Source organism: Salvelinus namaycush, chromosome 1 (genome assembly GCF_016432855.1).
Source record: "Salvelinus namaycush isolate Seneca chromosome 1, SaNama_1.0, whole genome shotgun sequence".
Classification (NCBI taxonomy): domain Eukaryota; kingdom Metazoa; phylum Chordata; class Actinopteri; order Salmoniformes; family Salmonidae; genus Salvelinus; species Salvelinus namaycush.
The window spans coordinates 80,497,500-80,520,104 of NC_052307.1; the positions used below are offsets into that span (position 1 = coordinate 80,497,500).

The following is a 22,605-nucleotide window of genomic DNA, read 5'->3' on the forward strand; positions in this document are numbered from 1 at the left end:
CCTGAGGTTGAAGAGGCACTGATGCGCCTTCTTCACTACACTGTCTGTGTGGGTGGACCATTTCAGATTGTCAGTGATGTGTACGCCAATGAACTTAGGGGTGTGCTCCCTCTGCTGTTTCCTGAAGTCCACAATCAGCTCCTTAGTTTTTGTTGACGTTAAGGGAGAGGTTATTTTCCTGGCACCACTCCACCAGGGCCCTCACCACCTCCCTGTAGGCTGTCTCTTCATTGTTGGTAATCAGGCCTACTACTGTTGTGTCGTCTGCAAACTTGATGATTGAGTTGGAGACGTGTGTGGCCATGAAGTCATGGGTGAACAAGGAGTACAGGAGGGGGCTGGGCATGCCCCCTTGTGGGGCCCGTGTCTTGAAGATCAGCGAAGTGGAGGTGTTTTGTCCTACCTTCACCACCTGGGGGCGGCCCGTCAGGAAGTCCAGGACCCAGTTGCACAGGGCGGTGTTCAGACCCAGGGCCCTGAGCTTAGTGATGAGCTTGGAGGGACTATGGTGTTGAATGCTGAGCTGTAGTCTATGAACAGCATTCTTACATAGGTATTCCTCTTGTCCAGATGGGGTAGGGCAGCATGCAGTGTGATGGCGATTGCATCGCCTGTGGATCTATTGGAGCGGTATGCAAATTGAAGTGGGTCTAGGGTGTCAGGTACGGTAGTAGTTATATGATCCTTAACAAGCCTCTCAAAGCACTTCATGATGACAGAAGTGAGTGCTACGAGGCTATAGTCATTTAGTTCAGTTATATTTACTTTCTCGGGTACAGGAACAATGGTGGACATCTTGAAGCAAGTGGGGACAGCAGACTGGGAAAGGGAGAGATTGAATATGTCCATAAACACACCCGCCAGCTGGTCTGCGCATGCTCTGAGTACGCAGATAGGGATGCCGTCTGGGCCGGTAGCTTTGCAAGGGTTAACACGCTTAAATGTTTTACTCACGTCGGCAACGTAGAACGAGAGCCCACAGTCCTTGGGAGCGGGCCGCGTCGGTGGCACTGTGTTATCCTCAAAGCGGGCAAAGGTGTTTAGCTTGTCCGGGAGCGAGACGTCGGTGTCTGCGATGTGGCTGGTTTTGCCTTGGTAATCTGGGATTGTCTGTAGACCCTGCCACATACATCTTGTGTCTGAGCCGTTGAATTGCGACTCCACTTTGTCTTTGTACTGATGTTTTGCCTGTGTGTGTGTGTGTGTGTGTGTGTGTGTGTGTGTGTGTGTGTGTGTGTGTGTGTGTGTGTGTGTGTGTGTGTGTGTGTGTGTGTGTGTGTGTGTGTGTGTGTGTGTGTGTGTGTGTGTGTACTTGTGTGTGTACTTGTGTGTGCTATTATGACACACAATCGTGTTGTCCCTCATCACTAAAGACTAACCAAATTCGGCTAGTTAGAAGTCAATATAATTACCTTGTCTGCCCTCGAGGTACTAATTATTTATTGAGCAACATCAGAACGAGGCTTCCATGTCAGATAAAAATGACCAATTAAGCAGGAATCTGGCAGATGTTTTGCATTTCATATCAAATTAGAATAAACTGAACATCCTTTGTTTGTGTTTTGGGATTTGAAGTGGGATCTTCAGTCTGCGTTGCTTTAAGGGATCAGCTGTGAGGGGGCTTCAAAACAAATCCATTCTGACAAGGCTGCCTCAATGTCTGATTGGGTCAGCTTCTCAGAAAATAAGATTTAGATGCCTTTTGCGTTGAGGTAATTTGGGTCATGGTTGGGGATCAAGCGGTTCGGTTAAGGATATACAGCGCATTCAGAAAGTATTCAGCCCCCTTGACTTTTTTAGCATTTTGTTACGTTACACCCTTATTTTAAAATGGATTGAATGAAAATATTCCTCAGCAATCTACACACAATACCCCAAAATGACAAAGCGAAAACCAGTTTTTAGAAATGTTTGCAAAAAACAGAAATACTTTATTTACATAAGTATTCAGACCCTTTGCTATGAGACTCGAAATTGAGCTCAGGTGCATCCTGTTTCCATTGATCATCCTTGAGATGTTTCTACAACTTGATTGGAGTCAACCTGTGGTAAATTCAATTGATTGGACATGATTTGTAAAGGCACACACCTGTCTAAATAAGATCCTACACTTGACAGCCCATGTCAGAGCAAAAACCAAGCCATGAGGTTGAAGGAATTGTCCGTAGAGCTCCGAGACAGGATTGTGTCGAGGAACAGATCTGGGGAAGGGTACCAAAAAATGTGTGCAGCATTGAAGGTCCCCAAGAACACAGTGGCCTCCATCATTCATTTTATTTAACTAGGCAAGACAGTTAAGAACCAATTCTTATTTACAATGACAGCCTACCCCAGCCAAACCCTAACCCGGTCGAAGCTGTGTGGCGCCCCATGGGACTCCCAATCACGGCCGGTTGTGATACAGCCCAGGATCAAACCAGGGTCTGTAGTGACGCCTCTAGCACTGAAATACAGTGCCTTATACTGCTGCGCCACTTGGGAGACCCTTCTTCGATAGAAGAAGTTTGGAACCACCAAGACTCTTCCTAGAGCTGACCACCCGGCCAAACTGAGCAATTGGGGGAGAAGGTCCTTGGTCAGGGAGGTGACCAACAACCTAAAGGTCACTCTGACAGAGCTCCAGAGTTCCCCTGTGGAGATGGAAGAACCTTCCAGAAGGACAACCATCTCTGCAGCACTCCACCAATCAGACCTTTATGGTAGAGTGGCCAGACAGAAGCCACTCCTCAGTAAAAGGCACATTACAGCCCCCTTGGAGTTTGCCAAAAGCCACCTAAAGGGCTCTCAGACCATGAGAAACAAGATTCTCTGGTCTGATGAAACCAAGATTGAACTCTTTGGCCTGAATGCCAAGCCTCATGTCTTGAGGAAACCTGGTACCATCCCTAAGGTGAAGCATGGTGGTGACAGCATCATGCTGTGGAGATGTTTTTTGGCTGGGGGGACTGGGAAACTAGGCAGGATCTAGGCAAAGATGAACGGAGCAAAGTACAAAGAGATCCTTGATGAAAACCTGCTCCAGAACGTTCAGGACCTCAGACTGGGGGCGAAGGTTCAAATTCCAACAGGACAAAGACCCTAAGCACACAGCCAAGACAATGCAGGAGTGGCTTCGGGACAAGTCTCTGAATGTCCATGAGTGACCTAGCCAGAGCCTGGACTTGAACCCGATCAAACATCTCTGGAGAGACCTGAAAATAGCTGTGCAGTGCTGCGCCCCATCCAACCTGACAGAGATTGAGAGGATCTGCAGAGAAGAATGGAAGAAACTCCCCAAATACAGGTCGCCAAGCTTGTAGCGTCATACCCAAGAAGACTTGAGGCTGTAATCGCTGCCAAAGGTGCTTCAACAATGTGCTGAGTAAAGGGTCTGAATACTTTTGTAAATGTGATATTTCAGTTTTTATTTTTTATAAATTTGCAAACATTTATAAAAACATGTTTTTGCTTTGTCATTATGGGGTAATGTCTGTAGATTGATTAGGTAAAAAAACAACGATTTAATACATTTTAGTATAAGGCTGTAACGTAACAAAATGTGGAAAAAGTCAAGGGGTCTGAATACTTTCCTAACGCACTGTATCTGCTAGGCCACAGGTGTCAAACTCATTCCACGGGGGACCGAGTGTCTGCGGGTTTTCGCTCCTCCCTTGTACTTGATTGATGAATTAACATCACTAATTAGTTAGGAACTCCCCACACCTGGTTGTCTAGGGCTTTATTGAAAGGAAAAACCAAAAACCTGCAGACACTAGGCCCTCCGTGGAATGAGTTTGACACCCCTGTTAGGCAATACAGGAAAGTGGCACAAGTTGCCTTGTGGGAATTTGCTTCTGTAGCCGGAGCGGATTTTAATCTTCCACCTTGAAAGGTTCTGATGCACTCATTCTAATCTAACCACTTGGCTAACGGCTACTAGTCCAGGATACACTCTAATAACAGTCATTCTAATCTAACCACTTGGCTAACGGCTACTAGTCCAGGATACACTCTAATAACAGTCATTCTAATCTAACCACTTGGCTAACGGCTACTAGTCCAGGATACACTCTAATAACAGTCCTTCTAATCTAACCACTTGGCTAACGGCTACTAGTCCAGGATACACTCTAATAACAGTCATTCTAATCTAACCACTTGGCTAACGGCTACTAGTCCAGGATACACTCTAATAACAGTCATTCTAATCTAACCACTTGGCTAATGGCTACTAATCCAGGATACACTCTAATAACAGTCCTTCTAATCTAACCACTTGGCTAACGGCTACTAGTCCAGGATACACTCTAATAACAGTCATTCTAATCTAACCACTTGGCTAACGGCTACTAGTCCAGGATACACTATAATAACAGTCATTCTAATCTAACCACTTGGCTAATGGCTACTAATCCAGGATACACTCTAATAACAGTCCTTCTAATCTAACCACTTGGCTAACGGCTACTAGTCCAGGATACACTCTAATAACAGTCATTCTAATCTAACCACTTGGCTAACGGCTACTACTCCAGGATACACTCTAATAACAGTCATTCTAATCTAACCACTTGGCTAACGGCTACTAGTCCAGGATACACTCTAATAACAGTCATTCTAATCTAACCACTTGGCTAACGGCTACTAGTCCAGGATACACTCTAATAACAGTCATTCTAATCTAACCACTTGGCTAACGGCTACTAGTCCAGGATACACTCTAATACCAGTCATTCTAATCTAACCACTTGGCTAACGGCTACTAGTCCAGGATACACTCTAATAACAGTCCTTCTAATCTAACCACTTGGCTAACGGCTACTAGTCCAGGATACACTCTAATAACAGTCCTTCTAATCTAACCACTTGGCTAACGGCTACTAGTCCAGGATACACTCGAATAACAGTCATTCTAATCTAACCACTTGGCTAACGGCTACTAGTCCAGGATACACTCTAATAACAGTCATTCTAATCTAACCACTTGGCTAATGGCTACTAGTCCAGGATACACTCTAATAACAGTCATTCTAATCTAACCACTTGGCTAACGGCTACTTATCCAGGATGCACATGACAGGTTTTCCATTTATCTATTCATTAACAACATGGGTCATCTCGGATGACACGGACACATTTCCTTGTCAAATTGGCTCCCAGAACCCTCCAGATGTTTAGTTATGACCAGTGTGACAACCTGCCTGGTCTCCTAAAAAGTCTCATTGTGTGGAAACCTATTGTTTGTCCTATTTCGCCACAATTCCAAATGGATAATTGCATGACATGCTATAGACCTGGTTTACATTAGACCTATGATAAATCTTCCTTGTCTTTCCTGTCTCAATGGCGTTTTAAAACACATGCAAGTATGCAGAACTCTCTAACAACAGGTATCTTTTCCCTGTCCAGCATTTGATTGAGTTACACTGGGGAACACATTTTGAACAGGTGCCTTGCACACACCCCTTCCCCATACCCCTCAACCCCTTTCCACCTCCGCCTCCACTACCCCCAACTCTCTGATCCTTTGGCCGAAACCGGACCCCTACAGAAAGACTTTAACGTGCCTTTCAGTCCTCCCAGCCCCTTGGTTGAGATGGTGCCGCAAAGAGAGGAAGAAGGCAGAACTCTACGTACTGTGTAACCTGCGTACATGTTGATCTGTTCTTATTTCAGTCACAAGCAGTTCATGACCCGGGAACCAGTGGAGGCTGCTGAGGGGAGGACGGCTCATAATAATGGCTGGAACAGAGCAAATGGAACGGTATCAGTTGTTGATTGTTTTATTTTAATTAACCTCTATTTAACTAGGCAAGTCAGTTAAGAACAAATTCTTATTTACAATGACGGCGATACATTTCCACCTATTCCGCTCCAGCCATTACCAAGTGTCCGTCCTCCCCAATTAAGGTGTCTCGAACATGGTGCTAATCCTACAGCCTGGTATCTGCCAAACAGCCAACGCTCCCAAAAAAGGAGAACTACAACACAGACCTTGAGTCAGTTGTTGTGTTGGTGCAGTCACCATCATGGCTGTCACAATGCCAAAGGAGAAGGTCCTCTTGTCTCTCAATGGATCCATCTGTTCTAGGATCAGTGGTTTCCGTGTTTTTCATCTGCACTGTTTTGTCTTTCACTTGTCTTCTTTTGTGTGAATAAATAAATAAATATAGGTGTGTGTGTTTGCACTTTTGTCATTGGATTGGCGGTTTCAAAGAACTGGGGAGGTGTTCAGTAGGAATACTGTGCAGGAAACAATTACTGTAGCAGGACAATATTTTTTCCAGATTCTATTTGTACTTCTACAATATGAATGCTCCTTTTTGTTTGGTGTTTGGATAAGTATTATCCCGTTTGTTCCCGCTGCTATACACGACTCTGGTTGACAAATGGTCAGGTTAACAACTGACTTTTGATCAGGGCTTGATTAAGAACATAGCTTTAGGTCCAACACTGAGCTGATCCTGAGTCAGTGAGTGGACTTTCACAGGACCTTAACTGTATCACCTTTTGATGGCATGGCTGCCCAAAACTGCATGGCTTGATTGCAACGAACAGGCAGAATTTAACGCTCTGCTGCAGGTAACCGCTGGATTTCCTATAAAGCTGCTAACGGGAGATTATATTCACCTGCGGGCTAAACTAAGCTTGATCGCAACGAATAACCCACTTGGATAAAGCATCAGATCAGTTAATCTCTCATTGTTACTGTCAAGTGATTATCATACCAGACAGCCGGTCTAGACTCTTTACCCCCCTGTCCCATCGACATATCAGTAGCATTGGAAACCGTAAGGCTGATAAATGTAAAAAATACTTATTTGAATACAGGAATATGGAAGTAGTAGGCCTACATTTCATTCAAATGTTTCACCTTAAATGGCAAAATAATATAATATATGCCATTCTAAATAACTTTAGAGGCTACATTTTAATTTGATTAAACAAGTTGCCAATAGATTATATAACTCAATCACGACTGACTTACACATTTTAAATATGGACTGTCCAGGGATATTTGACCACTGATCTCAATAATGGATGACTATATCAGTCAATGTTCTTTTAAAGACAATTGTATTTCATGGATTAGGTATAAATTGGAAATGAATGAAATAAGAAGAGTAGACTAAACCATCAACAATTAGTTTTCAATTCATACAAGGTGTGGGGTAAATTACCACAGTAGATTTGCCGTGGTAAATGAGGAAATACTTGATTTCAGTAGTATGGAATGATTATCAAATAGATCAATTGCTCTTACTCTGTTCCTAAAGTAGGACTAAGTTGTTCCAATGAGAATACCAATCAGAGGGCGAAACAGTCTTGAAAAATGTTGGTTGCAATCAAGACTAAAAGATAACCTCGTCATCGACGTTAGGGCGCGGCAAAATCGCTGGCAAATAGAGATCGCCAGTTTGTATTCCTAAAAAACGGATATGACTTACCTCTGGTTGGTTCAGCCATTCCTGTGTCAGAAATGACTTACCTCTGGTTGGTTCAGCCATTCCTGTGGGGGAAATGACTTACCTCTGGTTGGTTCAGCCATTCCTGTGTCAGAAATGACTTACCTCTGGTTGGTTCAGCCATTCCTGTGGGGGAAATGACTTACCTCTGGTTGGTTCAGCCATTCCTGTGTCAGAAATGACTTACCTCTGGTTGGTTCAGCCATTCCTGTGGGGGAAATGAATGAGGAAAGAATGAGGTTTTGGGATAAAGGTGAAAATAAGATCTGAGGTTAAGACAGGATTAGGAGTTCTTATTTGGCCTTTACTTACTTAGGCAAGTCAGTTAAGAACAAATTCAAACAATGGCTGCCTGCCAAACCCTAACGACACTGGGCCAATTGTGCGCCTCCCTATGGGACATCCCAATCACGGCCAGTTGTGATACAGCCTGGAATCGAACCAGGGTCTGTAGTGACACCTCTAGCACTGAGAGGCAGTTTCTTAGACTGCTGTACCACTCGGGAGCCCCTAAATACTATTATACTTATAAGACAAAACGTGTAAGAAGGGTTCCCCAACTGGTGGCCGAATTTGGCCCGTGGGTGATTTTATTTGGCCCCCAAGTTACCTGAGCAAAAAAATATATGTTTATATTTTTAAACACAAGCAAATCAGCTCCAGGGGATTTTAATTTAGGAAATCTGTTCCAAAGTCTTCCCACACATAATAAAGATATACTGTATACTGTATGTAATTGTATACAAATGTAAGCAAAGTTTGAAATTATTATGTTTTAGTCAAATATTATATCTGTTTGGGATTCTTGCAGTCAATTTGCAGTCTACAAATTATTTGTAATTACGTTCCAGCCCCCTGCCCATCCGCTCAAGAAAGAATCGGTCAGCAGGTGGATCTAGTTGAATATCCCTGGTATAAGATCTCCTAAACCTGTGTTTACCATAGACCTTATGTTCGGCGTTTATCCCCCCCAAAAAATGATAATTTCTCCATAGGCTTTGGCCAACAAGTATTGGCAGAGTTAGTGCCTACACACAGTCACCATTACTATTGCTCTCTATGTTGGTTGCCAGTGATTTTAGCGTGTATTGATGGTTTAATGAGAAATCAGCTGGCCATAACCTGGTGGCTTTCCATGGTTGCAATTGGCCCCACGAGTCTTGCCAATGTGTCACGCCCTGACCATAGAGAGCTGTTTATTCTCTGTTGGTTGGGGCGTGATAGTGACTAGGGTGGGTCATCTAGGTGTTTAATGGTTTATGTTGGCCTGGTATGGTTTCCAATCAGAGACAGCTTTTTATCATTGTCTCTGATTGGGGATCATATTTAGGCAGCCATTTCCCCTTTGTGTTTCGTGGGATCTTGTCTACAGATAGTTGCCTGTGTGCACACCAGTAGCGGTACGTTTCGTTTGTGCTTTTGTTGTTTTGTTTGGTGAGTTTCTGTTTATTAAAAGATGTGGAACTCTACGCACGCTGCGCCTTGGTCCGATTACTATGACGAACGTGACACAATGACTTTTAGGATGTGTGAACTAGTTACCATCTACTGTCCTCCTCGAAAAAGTTAAGGAGTTGAATGGTACAAAATTTGAAATTAGGACGTTTCGTGCTCTTAGAATGTTTCATAAACTACACTCGTATAAAAAAAGGTGCTATCTAGAACCTAAAATGGTTATTTGGCTGTCCCCATAGGAGAACCCTTTGAAGAACCCTATTTGGTTCCAGGTTGAACCCTTTTAAGACCTGGAAGTATGTAAGAACCAATCAGAGGTTGGGTATTCCTGAATGGGGCGGGGCTATGACTTCATAAGTGCTACTCTGAGCTATTTCAATATATAATTGGGCAGCTATGCCATCTTAACTTGCCACTCTGAGCTATATCAATATATAATGGGAAGCTATGCCTTCTTAACTGCACTTGAAAAGTCATTAACCCTTTAATGAATGAAAAGTGAAATACTTGAATCATAGCAATAGTAATTATGACAATAGCCTAATTATAACAATGATGATAATGATAGTAATAATAATAACATAAAAATAGTTGCGTAGTTATATGGTCCTTGTTGATTATTATGATGATTATACATATAATTGTGTTTATAACTTATAAATCAATAATGGCATTTTGCATGTGTAATAAATAATGTCATCATGACAAAACAGGAAGTAAAATATCGACCTACAGGGCACACAGTGCCAGTATCTGCTGGCTTCTCAATCACACAAATTCAAGAGAAAATCACTCTGTGCAGATTGTGCTCTTATAGAATGAAAATCAGAAATAATTCAGATTCCATACAGAATTTTACTGAATGAGCGTTTTTCTGTCATTAAGTATTAAGTGTTTCCCTGAGATAAATGTGTGCATTGATGTTTCGGTAGGTTAGTAAACATGTTCAGTGTGATATAAAGTTCGTGGGAAGAGTTGAAAGTTTGAGAGAAGAAAGGTGGATGTTGCGCCTTTAAGAGTTAAGAAACTTGAAACCATGTTTGCGCAACAATCAGTGCGGCTCACAGCCGCCAAAGTGTCTAGACTGGCACATGATGGGAATCAACCAATGGCTCCAGAGCTTTCCTGGGGCCCGGTGTGCACGGGCGAGTGTATCCGAAAAGAATAGCAGAGAGTGAGACTGGCAGCAAAGTCATTCAAGTTTTCCTTTAAACCACTCCTGAGTCTTGAATCGGAGTAGCTACATCTGCATCCGTATGTTTGAGCAGCATAAAAACTCAATCTAAACTTTTTATTTCGGGGTTGCAAACGGATTATTCTACACTACGGTGGAAAATAACATTGGAATCTGAATGCGGCAAGGATTATTTGGGATTATTTCGTGGTGAAGCAACTCCATCGATGTGCCGTCAGAAGGATTCTAAAGCAAAGGATTTAACCAAGGGTGCTCAAAGTCCAAGAAAAAACTATTTTGCTGTCGTTTCATGTTGTAGCTATAGCCTAGTTATTGGAAGAATAATTATGGTATAGCCTATGAATTGCTGCTCGGAAGATAGTCTTGGGGAATTGTGTAGCCTCTGTAAAGACACACGTTTTCATTGAGTTGGTAGACGATATGGTTGTAGGATATAACAGACCAGTAAATGCATGTATGTCGCATTCTGTTTAGCTGTGCAATCTCGTTACATTTGACTTTGTTTAATGCAACATACAACCGTAAATTACATTCTAATGCTGCGAGTTAGTCATAAATCTACGACCCCCGGCTGTGCATGTAGTGCGCGCCGTTTACAAAACATTAATGTTGTGCGGAGACCATAAATCAATGTGGAATCCTCACAGACCTGGACGGGAACAATACGACACATCCAAAACTGTCTAAATTGTCGTATGTTCAGGTCGAAACGCTCAGGTCTTATACGGCGACTCTGGAGAAGCCGTTTAGTCCCAGACAGAGACGGGGGAGATGGGAGAAGCAAACGAAGCGAGGAGTTTCGGGACGGTTCGTGTGGCAGTAACCCAGAAAAAATACCCAAAACGGAGCTCGGGTCGGTGACCCGTGCCTCGCCATCTCTGGGAACTTTCGACGAAGTGTGCAACACAGACCTCACGGACAGCGCAGAGTCGGCGCCGGGGGACAATTCGGACCATGGTCAGAGGGATGCCATGTGTGTCCCCGTCCCTCATCACCGAGGCTCTCAGCCAGAACACGAGAATGACAGTAGAACGGTTACTTGCTGTTTGTTTCGAGACAGGGACCCTAGACCTCGGAGCCCCGTCTTGACCCGGGGTATTCGAAACTCTAGTCCCCGCGATGGAGGTATCCTCACGGGACGGGAGGGGAATACTGTCTCGGTGGCCGAGCAAGAACTCAAGAACGTTACCTATGCTCTTTTGAAAAGACTCAAGGAGAAACCGCTGGATGCCTTGTTGGAGGCGGTGGAGTCGAAAGTAGGGATGCCCAGTGACTGTGTTCTGGTACCCCAGACGGAGCTGCGTTTAGGTGGCCACTCGACATCTCCCCCATTTCTGCTCTGTAAACTCTACCGATGGACTGACCTGCACCACTCGACTCAACTCAAAGCGCTGTGCCACTGTCAAAGCTTCCGGCCATTGGACAGCAGCGAAACGGTGTGCTGTAACCCCTATCACTACAGTCTCTTGTGTGGGCCAGGTAGGACAACTGATATTGGTTACAATCATACACTTTTACCCCATTCTACACAAATCAAATCTGTATAAATTGAAAGGGTCTATTTTTTAGCTAGGTTTACGCACAAGTGCGCATAGTGAGGCTACACTTATAGATGCTTTTCAAACGTGATAACCAAGCACTGCGTGCCAATGCTCACATTCTACCTGAAGTCTGGTGGATGGTGAAAGATGGGACTCATTAGAAGGCCAGGCAGCGCTAAAGGTGTCCACCGTATGTGAGGTGAAATTAAAACGCGTTCACAGTCACAAAGCCAATGAATAATCACGTAGGGTTATACTTCTCTGCGATTAAGTGAGACATACTTGGACTCTTGAAGTTTTGTTGATGCGCATTGTTGTAAATATTTGGTTGCTAAGCCAATGCGCGGGAGTTAACATTTTCTAGCGAATTGTATGATTACAGCAACTGAATTCCAACTGTTGGAAGTGTAGCTAGCATACTATCCCTCAAAAACAACACTGTACACACATTCACACAGAGCTAGAGGGAAAGGGAGAGCTTGCGTTATAATGTATTTGCATCAAATATTTTCTCTGCTAAGTACTCAACAACACATTCCTCTATTTCAATGTTTTAGTTCATGATATCGATTATATTCATTTGTTTAGCTTTTACGTTATCCATTTGAAGATCGCTCTGAAGTAGCGCTTTGAAAGGCTCTTTTTCCTTCCCTAGGAGGTCCCCCTCTTGCTATTTAGGTGAAGGAGTGGTGATAATATACAGTTTGCATACTGCTGGCGCCAGACTGACTAGCTGGGTATCTCACTGACTGAGTACTCCAGCAATTACTGCCTCCACTCTTAAAGAACCCGCAGCCATTATATCCACTCCGTTCCCATGGCCTGTTTCTTTGTCCCAGACAACTATTTCGACAGTTCACCATTAGCTTTCTTGGTTTTATGTATGGAAAATGCCCGTTGACAACATGTAGCCTACTTTTCTTTTGTGTTCTTTATTTATAGCTGTTTAATTAGGACCTGAAAACATATTTTATATGTAATGTAATTACGTTTTTAGTTATGAACCATTGGAAGTGCTTATTCAACAGAGTTGTGAATGTCTCGTCTTTTATTCTATATTCTGTCTGAAGAATTGTATGTTGATCTGCCCATTCAACCATCAACAGCTTCTTTTTTTACAGACATATGCAGATTGTTGTCTGTGTTTTCCCAGTAATCCATGTTACTTATTATTTCATATAGTGACAGATTATGTTCTGATACCTAACTATGTACTTCTACGCAGTACCAAGCATCTAACACGCATATTTTGTATTTCAGAATCCCCACCACCCCCCTACTCACGACTATCTCCCTCAGATGAACACAAGCCACTGGGTAAGTCAGGCAGTAACAGTCATGCTCCCCCTCAGCAACAGTGAGCCACAGAGATATCTGCTAAGTTCACAAGGCGTTTCACTGGAATGGAGTTTTGGTAGCATTTTACTTCCCAGCACAGTTTTGTTTTGTCTTTTTAAAGTAATTATATATTTATTAATATAACATTTATATAGTTGTGAAAAACTCAAAGTAATTACATCTTGTACCCACTTCATCCAGGCTGTATCACAACCGGCCGGGATCGGGAGTCCCATAGGGCGGCGCACAATTGGCCCAGCGTCGTCCGGGTTTGGCCGGTGTAGGCCGTCATTGTAAATAAGAATTTGTTCTTAACTGACTTGCCTAGTTAAATAAAGGTTAAATTAAAATATATACCATGGGTGCCCAAGTGGTGCAGTGGTCTAAGGCGCTGCATCTCACTGCAAGAGGTGTCACTACAGTCCCTGGTTTGATTCCAGGCTGTATCACATCTGGCCATGATTGGGAGTCCCATAGGGCGGCGCACAATTGGCCCAGCGTGGTCCGGGTTTGGACGGTGTTTGTTCTTAACTGACTTGCCTAGTTAAATAAAAATATATACCATTGTCTCCTGACTGGTGCAGTGGTCTAAGGCGCTGCATCTCAGTGCAAGAGGTGTCACTACAGTCCCTGGTTTGATTCCAGGCTGTTTTACATCTGGCCATGATTGGGAATCTCATAGGGCGGCGAACAATTTTCACAGCATCGTCCGGGTTTGGCCGGGGTAGACCGTCATTGTAAATAAGAATTTGTTCTTAACTGACTTGCCTAGTTAAATAAAGGTTAAATAAAAATCAAAGTTATACCCCTTATTTTCTGTGCTGGAAAATGAAGTGTTACCGGAGCTGGAATGTCGGGTCTTTTACCTCAAAGTTAGTCATGTGCCAGTACATTATTCCTGCATTCACATGCTTTCTCCTGCTTCAAATTCGTTTTGTATTCTCCTCACACCTCTCTTTGAGGAACATGGCGTTATAGTAGGACCACAACACAACGCTCTCTGGACAATAGTTAACTAACTTAAAGTCTATGGTTACAATGGTTTCCATGGAGCTCTGGATTTCACTCCCCTGTCATGTTCTGTCCTTTGCAGAACTATCAGATTCAACACTGTCGTACACTGAAACTGTGGCCCCCCACTCCCCCGACGTCGCGCCAAGACTCTTCTCAGGTGAGACGCTACTGTCAACCAGCTTCCATGCTCCAGACGTATTACCACGGAATGATAGGCCAACATTAGCATTGGGAGCTATTGATTTAGCATTCAGTCCATTGATAGAAAGAGTGACATAGTTTAACACAAAATACACTTATTTCATTCCTTCATTGTTTGTTTTGGGATGGGGTTTTATTGTTGGTTAATATAATGTTGGAATACAGTAGTAGATGATATGAATTTTACTTTACGTCTAGTTTGGTTTGTGCTGTGCACTATTGTTTGTGGACTTCACTCCTAACCAATCATTCTGATCAAATAGGGAAGCAGTGTGTGACTGATAGAGAGATCTGATAGGGTTATGAGTACATCTGCCATGCATTCATCATCTTTGTATTCAGACGAAACCCTGATGAAGACAGCTTAGCTGTCCAAACTTTGGTTAAATAAATAATTGCATCTGAGCCATTAGAGTGCTGCTGCTTTTCCTTTGGTTTTCTACTGTGTTCATGAGGCTCCAAATGGGAGAAACTAGACTGAAACAGGGAGGGACTGACTGAAATTGACCAATACGAAATTATTGTTTCAGGTTCACCATTGCAAAACATTTTGCTACGGTGTGCCTGCCCTGAAAGCAAACAACCCAGTTCTTATTAGTATGATCACCCTAAAGGTAAAGAGGAGTATTGAACACTGGAGTAGGGCCCCCCCCTAAAGGTAAAGAGGAGTATAGAACACTGGAGTAGGGCCCCCTAAAGGTAAAGAGGAGTATAGAACACTGGAGTAGGGCCCCCCTAAAGGTAAAGAGGAGTATAGAACACTGGAGTAGGGCCCCCCCTAAAGGTAAAGAGGAGTATTGAACACTGGAGTAGGGCCCCCTAAAGGTAAAGAGGAGTATAGAACACTGGAGTAGGGCCCCCCCTAAAGGTAAAGAGGAGTATTGAACACTGGAGTAGGGCCCCCTAAAGGTAAAGAGGAGTATAGAACACTGGAGTAGGGCCCCCTAAAGGTAAAGAGGAGTATAGAACACTGGAGTAGCCCCCCCTAAAGGTAAAGAGGAGTATAGAACACTGGAGTAGGGCCCCCTAAAGGTAAAGAGGAGTATAGAACACTGGAGTAGGGCCCCCTAAAGGTAAAGAGGAGTATAGAACACTGGAGTAGGGCCCCCTAAAGGTAAAGAGGAGTATAGAACACTGGAGTAGGGCCCCCCCCTAAAGGTAAAGAGGAGTATTGAACACTGGAGTAGGGCCCCCTAAAGGTAAAGAGGAGTATAGAACACTGGAGTAGGGCCCCCCCTAAAGGTAAAGAGGAGTATAAAACACTGGAGTAGGGCCCCCCTAAAGGTAAAGAGGAGTATAAAACACTGGAGTAGGGCCCCCTAAAGGTAAAGAGGAGTATTGAACACTGGAGTAGGGCCCCCTAAAGGTAAAGAGGAGTATAGAACACTGGAGTAGGGCCCCCCCTAAAGGTAAAGAGGAGTATAAAACACTGGAGTAGGGCCCCCCTAAAGGTAAAGAGGAGTATAAAACACTGGAGTAGGGCCCCCTAAAGGTAAAGAGGAGTATTGAACACTGGAGTAGGGCCCCCTAAAGGTAAAGAGGAGTATAGAACACTGGAGTAGGGCCCCCCCTAAAGGTAAAGAGGAGTATAAAACAATGGAGTAGGGCCCCCTAAAGGTAAAGAGGAGTATTGAACACTGGAGTAGGGCCCCCTAAAGGTAAAGAGGAGTATAGAACACTGGAGTAGGGCCCCCCCTAAAGGTAAAGAGGAGTATAGAACACTGGAGTAGGGCCCCCCCCTAAAGGTAAAGAGAAGTATTGAACACTGGAGTAGGGCCCCCCCCCCTAAAGGTAAAGAGAAGTATTGAACACTGGAGTAGCCCCCCCCCCCCCCCCCCCCCCCCAAAGGTAAAGAGAAGTATTGAACACTGGAGTAGCCCCCCCCCCCCCCCCCCCCAAAGGTAAAGAGGAGTATAGAACACTGGAGTAGGGCCCCCCTAAAGGTAAAGAGGAGTATAGAACACTGGAGTAGGGCCCCCCCTAAAGGTAAAGAGGAGTATAGAACACTGGAGTAGGGCCCCCCCTAAAGGTAAAGAGGAGTATAGAACACTGGAGTAGGGCCCCCCTAAAGGTAAAGAGGAGTATAGAACACTGGAGTAGGGCCCCTCCCTAAAGGTAAAGAGAAGTATTGAACACTGGAGTAGGGCCCCCCTAAAGGTAAAGAGGAGTATAGAACACTGGAGTAGGGCCCCCCTAAAGGTAAAGAGGAGTATAGAACACTGGAGTAGGGCCCCCCCTAAAGGTAAAGAGGAGTATAAAACACTGGAGTAGGGCCCCTCCCTAAAGGTAAAGAGGAGTATTGAACACTGGAGTAGGGCCCCCCCTAAAGGTAAAGAGGAGTATTGAACACTGGAGTAGGGCCCCCCCCTAAAGGTAAAGAGGAGTATTGAACACTGGAGTAGGGCCCCCCCTAAAGGTAAAGAGGAGTATTGAACACTGGAGTAGGGCCCCCCCCTAAAGGTAAAGTTGAGTATTGAACACTGGAGTAGCCCCCCCCCCCCCTAAAGGTAAAGAGGAGTATAGCACACTGGAGTAGGGCCCCCTAAAGGTAAAGAGGAGTATAGAACACTGGAGTAGGGCCCCCCTAAAGGTAAAGAGGAGTATAGAACACTGGAGTAGCCCCCCCCCCCCCCCCCCTAAAGGTAAAGAGGAGTATTGAACACTGGAGTAGGGCCCCCCCTAAAGGTAAAGAGGAGTATTGAACACTGGAGTAGGGCCCCCCCCTAAAGGTAAAGAGGAGTATTGAACACTGGAGTAGCCCCCCCCCCCCCTCCCCCCTAAAGGTAAAGAGGAGCATAGAACACTGGAGTAGGGCCCCCCCCTAAAGGTAAAGAGGAGCATTGAACACTGGAGTAGCCCCCCCCCCCCCCCCTAAAGGTAAAGAGGAGTATAGCACACTGGAGTAGGGCCCCCCTAAAGGTAAAGAGGAGTATAAAACACTGGAGTAGGGCCCCCTAAAGGTAAAGAGGAGTATAAAACACTGGAGTAGGGCCCCCCTAAAGGTAAAGAGGAGTATTGGACACTGGAGTAGCCCCCCCTAAAGGTAAAGAGGAGTATTGAACACTGGAGTAGGGCCCCCCTAAAGGTAAAGAGGAGTATAGAACACTGGAGTAGGGCCCCCCCTAAAGGTAAAGAGTATAGAACATGAGAGTAGGGCCCCCCTAAAGGTAAAGAGTATAGAACATGAGAGTAGGGCCCCCCCTCCCGTAAAGGTAAAGAGGAGTAATGTGTGCAAGTATCAACAAGGAGCACGGGGGCTGGAAAGTGGAAACCCAATTCCCAGAATGCCTTGTTTATGAGGTGGGGTTGCTCGTTATTTATTGGCCTTGCCAGTTGTCGACCACTATACATGTATTCATGGACATGCTCATGTTATTGACAAATAAAGTAACTCCAGGTGATAAATAACTACATTTGAGCATTATAATGTTTTACTGGTGTTTGGATAAACTGCAACATTATTTACACTGAATTTAAAATAATTTTGTTCTCAACTTGCGTTGTGGGAGGGATTGTCGTTGTAAGATCTGATCACAGTTACATCAGGATTGTATTTGCATCGTTCTGTTTGCCGTTGAAGTCAGCGCTGCTATGAAGTTAACTCTTCAAAAGACTACTTTCTGTAGATGAACAAAACAGGGTCTTAAATCCAGTTTTGACCAGTAACCCTGACGTTGATAGAACCATGTTGGGAAACTAGTCTACTGTCAATACTAGACCTGGCCCACATATTGCTTTTCACTGACACATCATCAGCGACCAGAGAAGCACTCACAACACAAGCAGCTTCTAGTTGCCATCGATGGAAATGAGGTCCAGATGAGGAGACCTGACATCAGGGGTCTCCGGAAGACTTCCATGATCATTTTACTCTTCTCTTTATGTTGTTCTGGAGTCAATGCAACCAGTAACATTGTATGCTATGAAAAGCATATTTCTGAAATGAATTTCACTCGAGTTCGCACACGTTTCATCACCTATCTATGTGGATTTTGTTATTGGACATCAGTTCACCTCCAAACTAGAAAGGGTTAACAGTTAGTCTTGAGTATGGCAGCCCAAACACACACCCCTAGCCTAAGGTATATTGGCCCCCCATCTGTATGTTTGCATAAACGGCCAACTCTGCAGTTAATGAAGTTATTATGTTGTGCTTTACTCCCTCTGTTGAAAGCCTATTAAGACAACCAAAGACTGGGCCGCATAAAGCTCCTATTGTGAAAGTCGGATGGAGGGGGTCTCCCACAATCTAGATGCCACAGCAATGTAGCTATGTTCTCACTCTTTCTCTGCCCCTCTCTCTCTCCCTCCCTCCCCCTCTCTCTCACTTTTTCTCCCTCTCTCTCTCTCCCTCCCTCTCCCCGTCCCCCTCTCCCACTCCCTCTCTCTCCCCGTCCCACTCTCTCCCCATCCCGCTCTCCCACTCCCTCTCTCTCCCCATCCCGCTCTCCCACTCCCTCTCTCTCCCCATCCCCCTCTCCCACTCCCTCTCTCTCCCCATCCCCCTCTCCCACTCCCTCTCTCTCTTCCCTCAAATCCCTCCATTCCTCTGGGTAATTGAGCAGTGGAAGGGGGTTGGCATTTTGGAAAGCAGAGTGGAGCAGAGCTCTGGTAAGAGGGGCTTTGGGAGGCTGGCTGAAGCAGGAAACAGTCCCCTCTGGTTGAAACTCGAGGCCTGTTTGTTTACGCTGGGGGTCCTTGTAGTGCGGAGAGAGACCGCAGACTCACTCCATCAAACTCCCCTGCCCAGCTCGTGGGGTGTTGAAAGGTGAACTAGCGTTATGTCCAACCTGTCTTGAGCCAACTGTTTGTTCATAGCCAATCAAAACAGCCCTGAAAGCCCCGCCATGAGCCTCCATAGTCATTCAGTTAGTTAGTGTGTTGTGTGTCGTTCCCAAACTCTTTACTCCCCAAATGTTTTGTTCTCTTGTTACCGTTGACAGGAATCATGGCACATTCCCTAGCTACTGCTGCTTCTACAAACTCCAACACGTTTAGCTTACTTCTGAATCTGCTGAAAGTGGCGTTTTGGGGGAGAAGGAGAGGTTAACATTTCTGATTCAAAGTGAGTGCATTCAGTCCTGTCAATCCACAATGTTGATGTTGGTTGTACTTTGTAGCAGGCACACAGAGCCAGTGACCCAGAGATAACTAAGGGAGGGCTTCTCCTATTGTTGGCCAGGAGAGTTGAGTGGAAATGGAAAGATCAATTTACCAAAGGTGGTCTGTGTGGTCCCTTCACGGCCCCGCCCCCAGGCTGGATAAATGACAGGAGGGGGAATAAGGAAGGAGTGCAGCAGACACATGTTTTCATACCTCAACGTTTAAAGGTCAAATGAAATCAACCTACTCAGAACTTTTTTCTTTTAAATTTAGCCTCAGTTTAGTTTATCTGTATGGATTAGATTATTGTGAAATAATTTGTCTTTATACTTTACAAATGATCAGTTTGACGACATTCACAAAAGGTTGGGATTTAAGGTGTAAAAAAAAGAATGAAAGCATTTGGTTGGATAATCTATCATCTCTCTTTATTAATCTGAAAACAGTTGCTTTGAAAGCCTTGCAGCAGACAGGGTGTGGTGCATACATTCTGCACAGACCTTTATCATTCCATCAGTTAACGTAACCTGAAAACACACGCCAACATGTCCCTTGCTTTACAAATGGAAATGTCAACTGGAAGCTTTTAGGGCTTTTAGGGGCCCAGCTAGCGAGCTAGCTATCTCCACCTTCGGGTCTAAGGTCTGTAAATAACACAGGGGTAAACCACGTGTCACAGGCCTGTTTGTCGTTAAGGCCTCATTCATGGGAAAGCTAGGGCAATGCCTTGTGTGAGACGCTCAGGAATGTCTGTCTGACTGACTTGGTGGAGATAACATCGGCGCTGAGGACTCTCATAGGGGTTCTACCAGGACACAGGCTAACTCAGCACTCTACACAAGAACACAATCAACGAAGAGATCTATTGAACTTGATGTGGAGACTAGAGACATAAGCTAAGCATACCAGCTCAACCCTTTTTCCTACCCAAGGTAATGGGGGACCATGTAAGATCAGGCAGATTATCAAGGTAGGACCGTTTGATGTTGATTCACGAAGGTAACTATATTTGTTGCGTGTTGTTTCTTCAAAGTGTAAGAGCATAAAAGAGACATTCCACTGCTGGTGGTATTGCATTGAGAGATAACTGGTGTCAAACTGGCTGCATCTAAAAATGAATTGGCTTCCTCTCCTTGCCTCCTCTCTATATTATCCACTGACCTACACAAAGCCCAGATAGTTCAAGGTAATTATGCAGCATGAGCTTCCCGTACTGCTCTGACCTATCCTGGATCCTATCCTGGATCCTATCCTGGATCCAAGCTAGCTGCTTTACAGTAATGAGACTGGGTATGATTTGCACTCTAGTCTTGAGGTTAGGTGAGTGGACCCACTTCCTCTTTGCCCACCCTCCCAAATCATACTTTTTGCGGCTTGTTGTTTTAAGCGGTGCGAGGAGGAATCAGTCAAACAACATCCTGCTTCAGAGCCCCTGTCTGCGCTTGTAGCCGCGCCAGGCCATGAATTGGCCCTTTGACTGTGGGGGCACGGCACTGGAATGCTGGGAAGAGAAGAGGGGGGCCAGAGTGTTTCAGAAACAAGGAGAGGATGGTGGGCAGAGAGGGGGAGGAGGGGGTGGTCGAGAGTTACAGGTGATATGTGTTCGAACGTATCGCCGTCAGGACGAGGGTTTGTAGAAATCCGTGTGTGTGTTTTCTATGCTGTGACTGACGCGCTACATTCTCAGCCACATTTCCAGCCACACCAGGGGTGCACAATTCAAGTCTTTAAAGCCCATAGTCTGGTTTTAGCTGCCACTTAATGGGTCCATACCTGAACTCCCTGGTATCATTTCATCTCTGATTAGAAGTCAAAGATGAACATGTACTACTACATACTAAAACCAGCATACTAAAGTGTCTGGGGACCTCGAGGGCCAGAGTTGTTCAATGGCCCCTGGTCTCTACAGAAACATTATTCTTCCTATCTCCGGGTTCTTTGACCTGAAGGGATAGCGTTGTCCCTTTGACCTGAAACGATAGCGTTGTCCCTTTGACCTGAAGCGATAGCATTGTCCCTTTGACCTGAAACGATAGCATGTCCCTTTGACCTGAAGCGATAGCGTGGCCCCTTTGACCTGAAGCGATAGCGTTGGCCCTTTGACCTGAAACAATAGCATGTCCCTTTGACCTGAAACGATAGCATGTCCCTTTGACCTGAAGCGATAGCATGGTCCCTTTGACCTGAAGCGATATCATGTCCCTTTGACCTGAAGCGATAGCATGGTCCCTTTGACCTGAAGCAATAGCGGGGCCCCTTTGACCTGAAGCGATAGCATGTCCCTTTGACCTGAAGGGATAGCGTTGTCCCTTTGACCTGAAGCGATAGCGTGGCCCCTTTGACCTGAAGCGATAGCATGTCGCTTTGACCTGAAGGGATAGCGTTGTCCCTTTGACCTGAAGCGATAGCGTGGCCCCTTTGACCTGAAGCGATAGCATGTCCCTTTGACTTGAAGGGATAGCGTTGTCCCTTTGACCTGAAACGATAGCATGGTCCCTTTGACCTGAAGCGATAGCGGGGTCCCTTTGACCTGAAACGATAGCATGGTCCCTTTGACCTGAAACGATAGCATGGTCCCTTTGACCTGAAGCGATAGTGGGGTTCCTTTGACCTGAAGTGATAGCGTGGTCCCTTTGACCTGAAGCGATAGCATGTCCCTTTGACCTGAAGGGATAGCGTTGTCCCTTTGACCTGAAACGATAGCTTGGTCCCTTTGACCTGAAGCGATAGCATGGTCCCTTTGACCTGAAGCGATAGCGTGGTCCCTTTGACCTGAAGTGATAGCGGGGTCCCTTTGACCTGAAGTGATAGCGTGGTCCCTTTGACCTGAAGCGATAGCGGGGTCCCTTTGACCTGAAGGGATAGCGTTGTCCCTTTGACCTGAAACGATAGCTTGGTCCCTTTGACCTGAAGTGATAGCGGGGTCCCTTTGACCTGAAGCGATAGCATGGTCCCTTTGACCTGAAGCGATAGCGTGGTCCCTTTGACCTGAAGCGATAGCATGGTCCCTTTGACCTGAAGTGATAGCGAGGTCCCTTTGACCTGAAGGGATAGCGTTGTCCCTTTGACCTGAAACGATAGCTTGGTCCCTTTGACCTGAAGTGATAGTGGGGTCCCTTTGACCTGAAGCGATAGCGTGGTCCCTTTGACCTGAAACGATAGCTTGGTCCCTTTGACCTGAAGTGATAGCGGGGTCCCTTTGACCTGAAGCGATAGCATGGTCCCTTTGACCTGAAGCAATAGCGGGGTCCCTTTGACCTGAAGCGATAGCATGTCCCTTTGACCTGAAGCGATAGCGGGGTCCCTTTGACCT

The 22,605-nt window shown here is 45.2% G+C and overlaps 1 protein-coding gene across 2 annotated transcripts in view; it reads left to right on the forward strand.

Annotated features, from left to right (window-relative positions):
* Nucleotides 1-10,005: 10,005 nt before the first annotated feature.
* Nucleotides 10,006-22,605, forward strand: part of LOC120049717 (mothers against decapentaplegic homolog 6-like) — a 26,879-nt gene continuing 14,279 nt past the window's right edge. Inside the window, exons 1-3 of one of the 2 annotated variants that reach the window (XM_038996080.1) lie at nucleotides 10,007-11,574; nucleotides 12,897-12,953; nucleotides 14,068-14,145. In XM_038996080.1, the coding sequence (XP_038852008.1) occupies nucleotides 10,791-11,574; nucleotides 12,897-12,953; nucleotides 14,068-14,145 (919 nt within the window). In that variant the 5' untranslated portion in view covers nucleotides 10,007-10,790. Of the gene's footprint in view, nucleotides 11,575-12,896; nucleotides 12,954-14,067; nucleotides 14,146-22,605 lie in introns of both variants that reach the window. The other variant, XM_038996088.1, reaches the window with a different exon arrangement.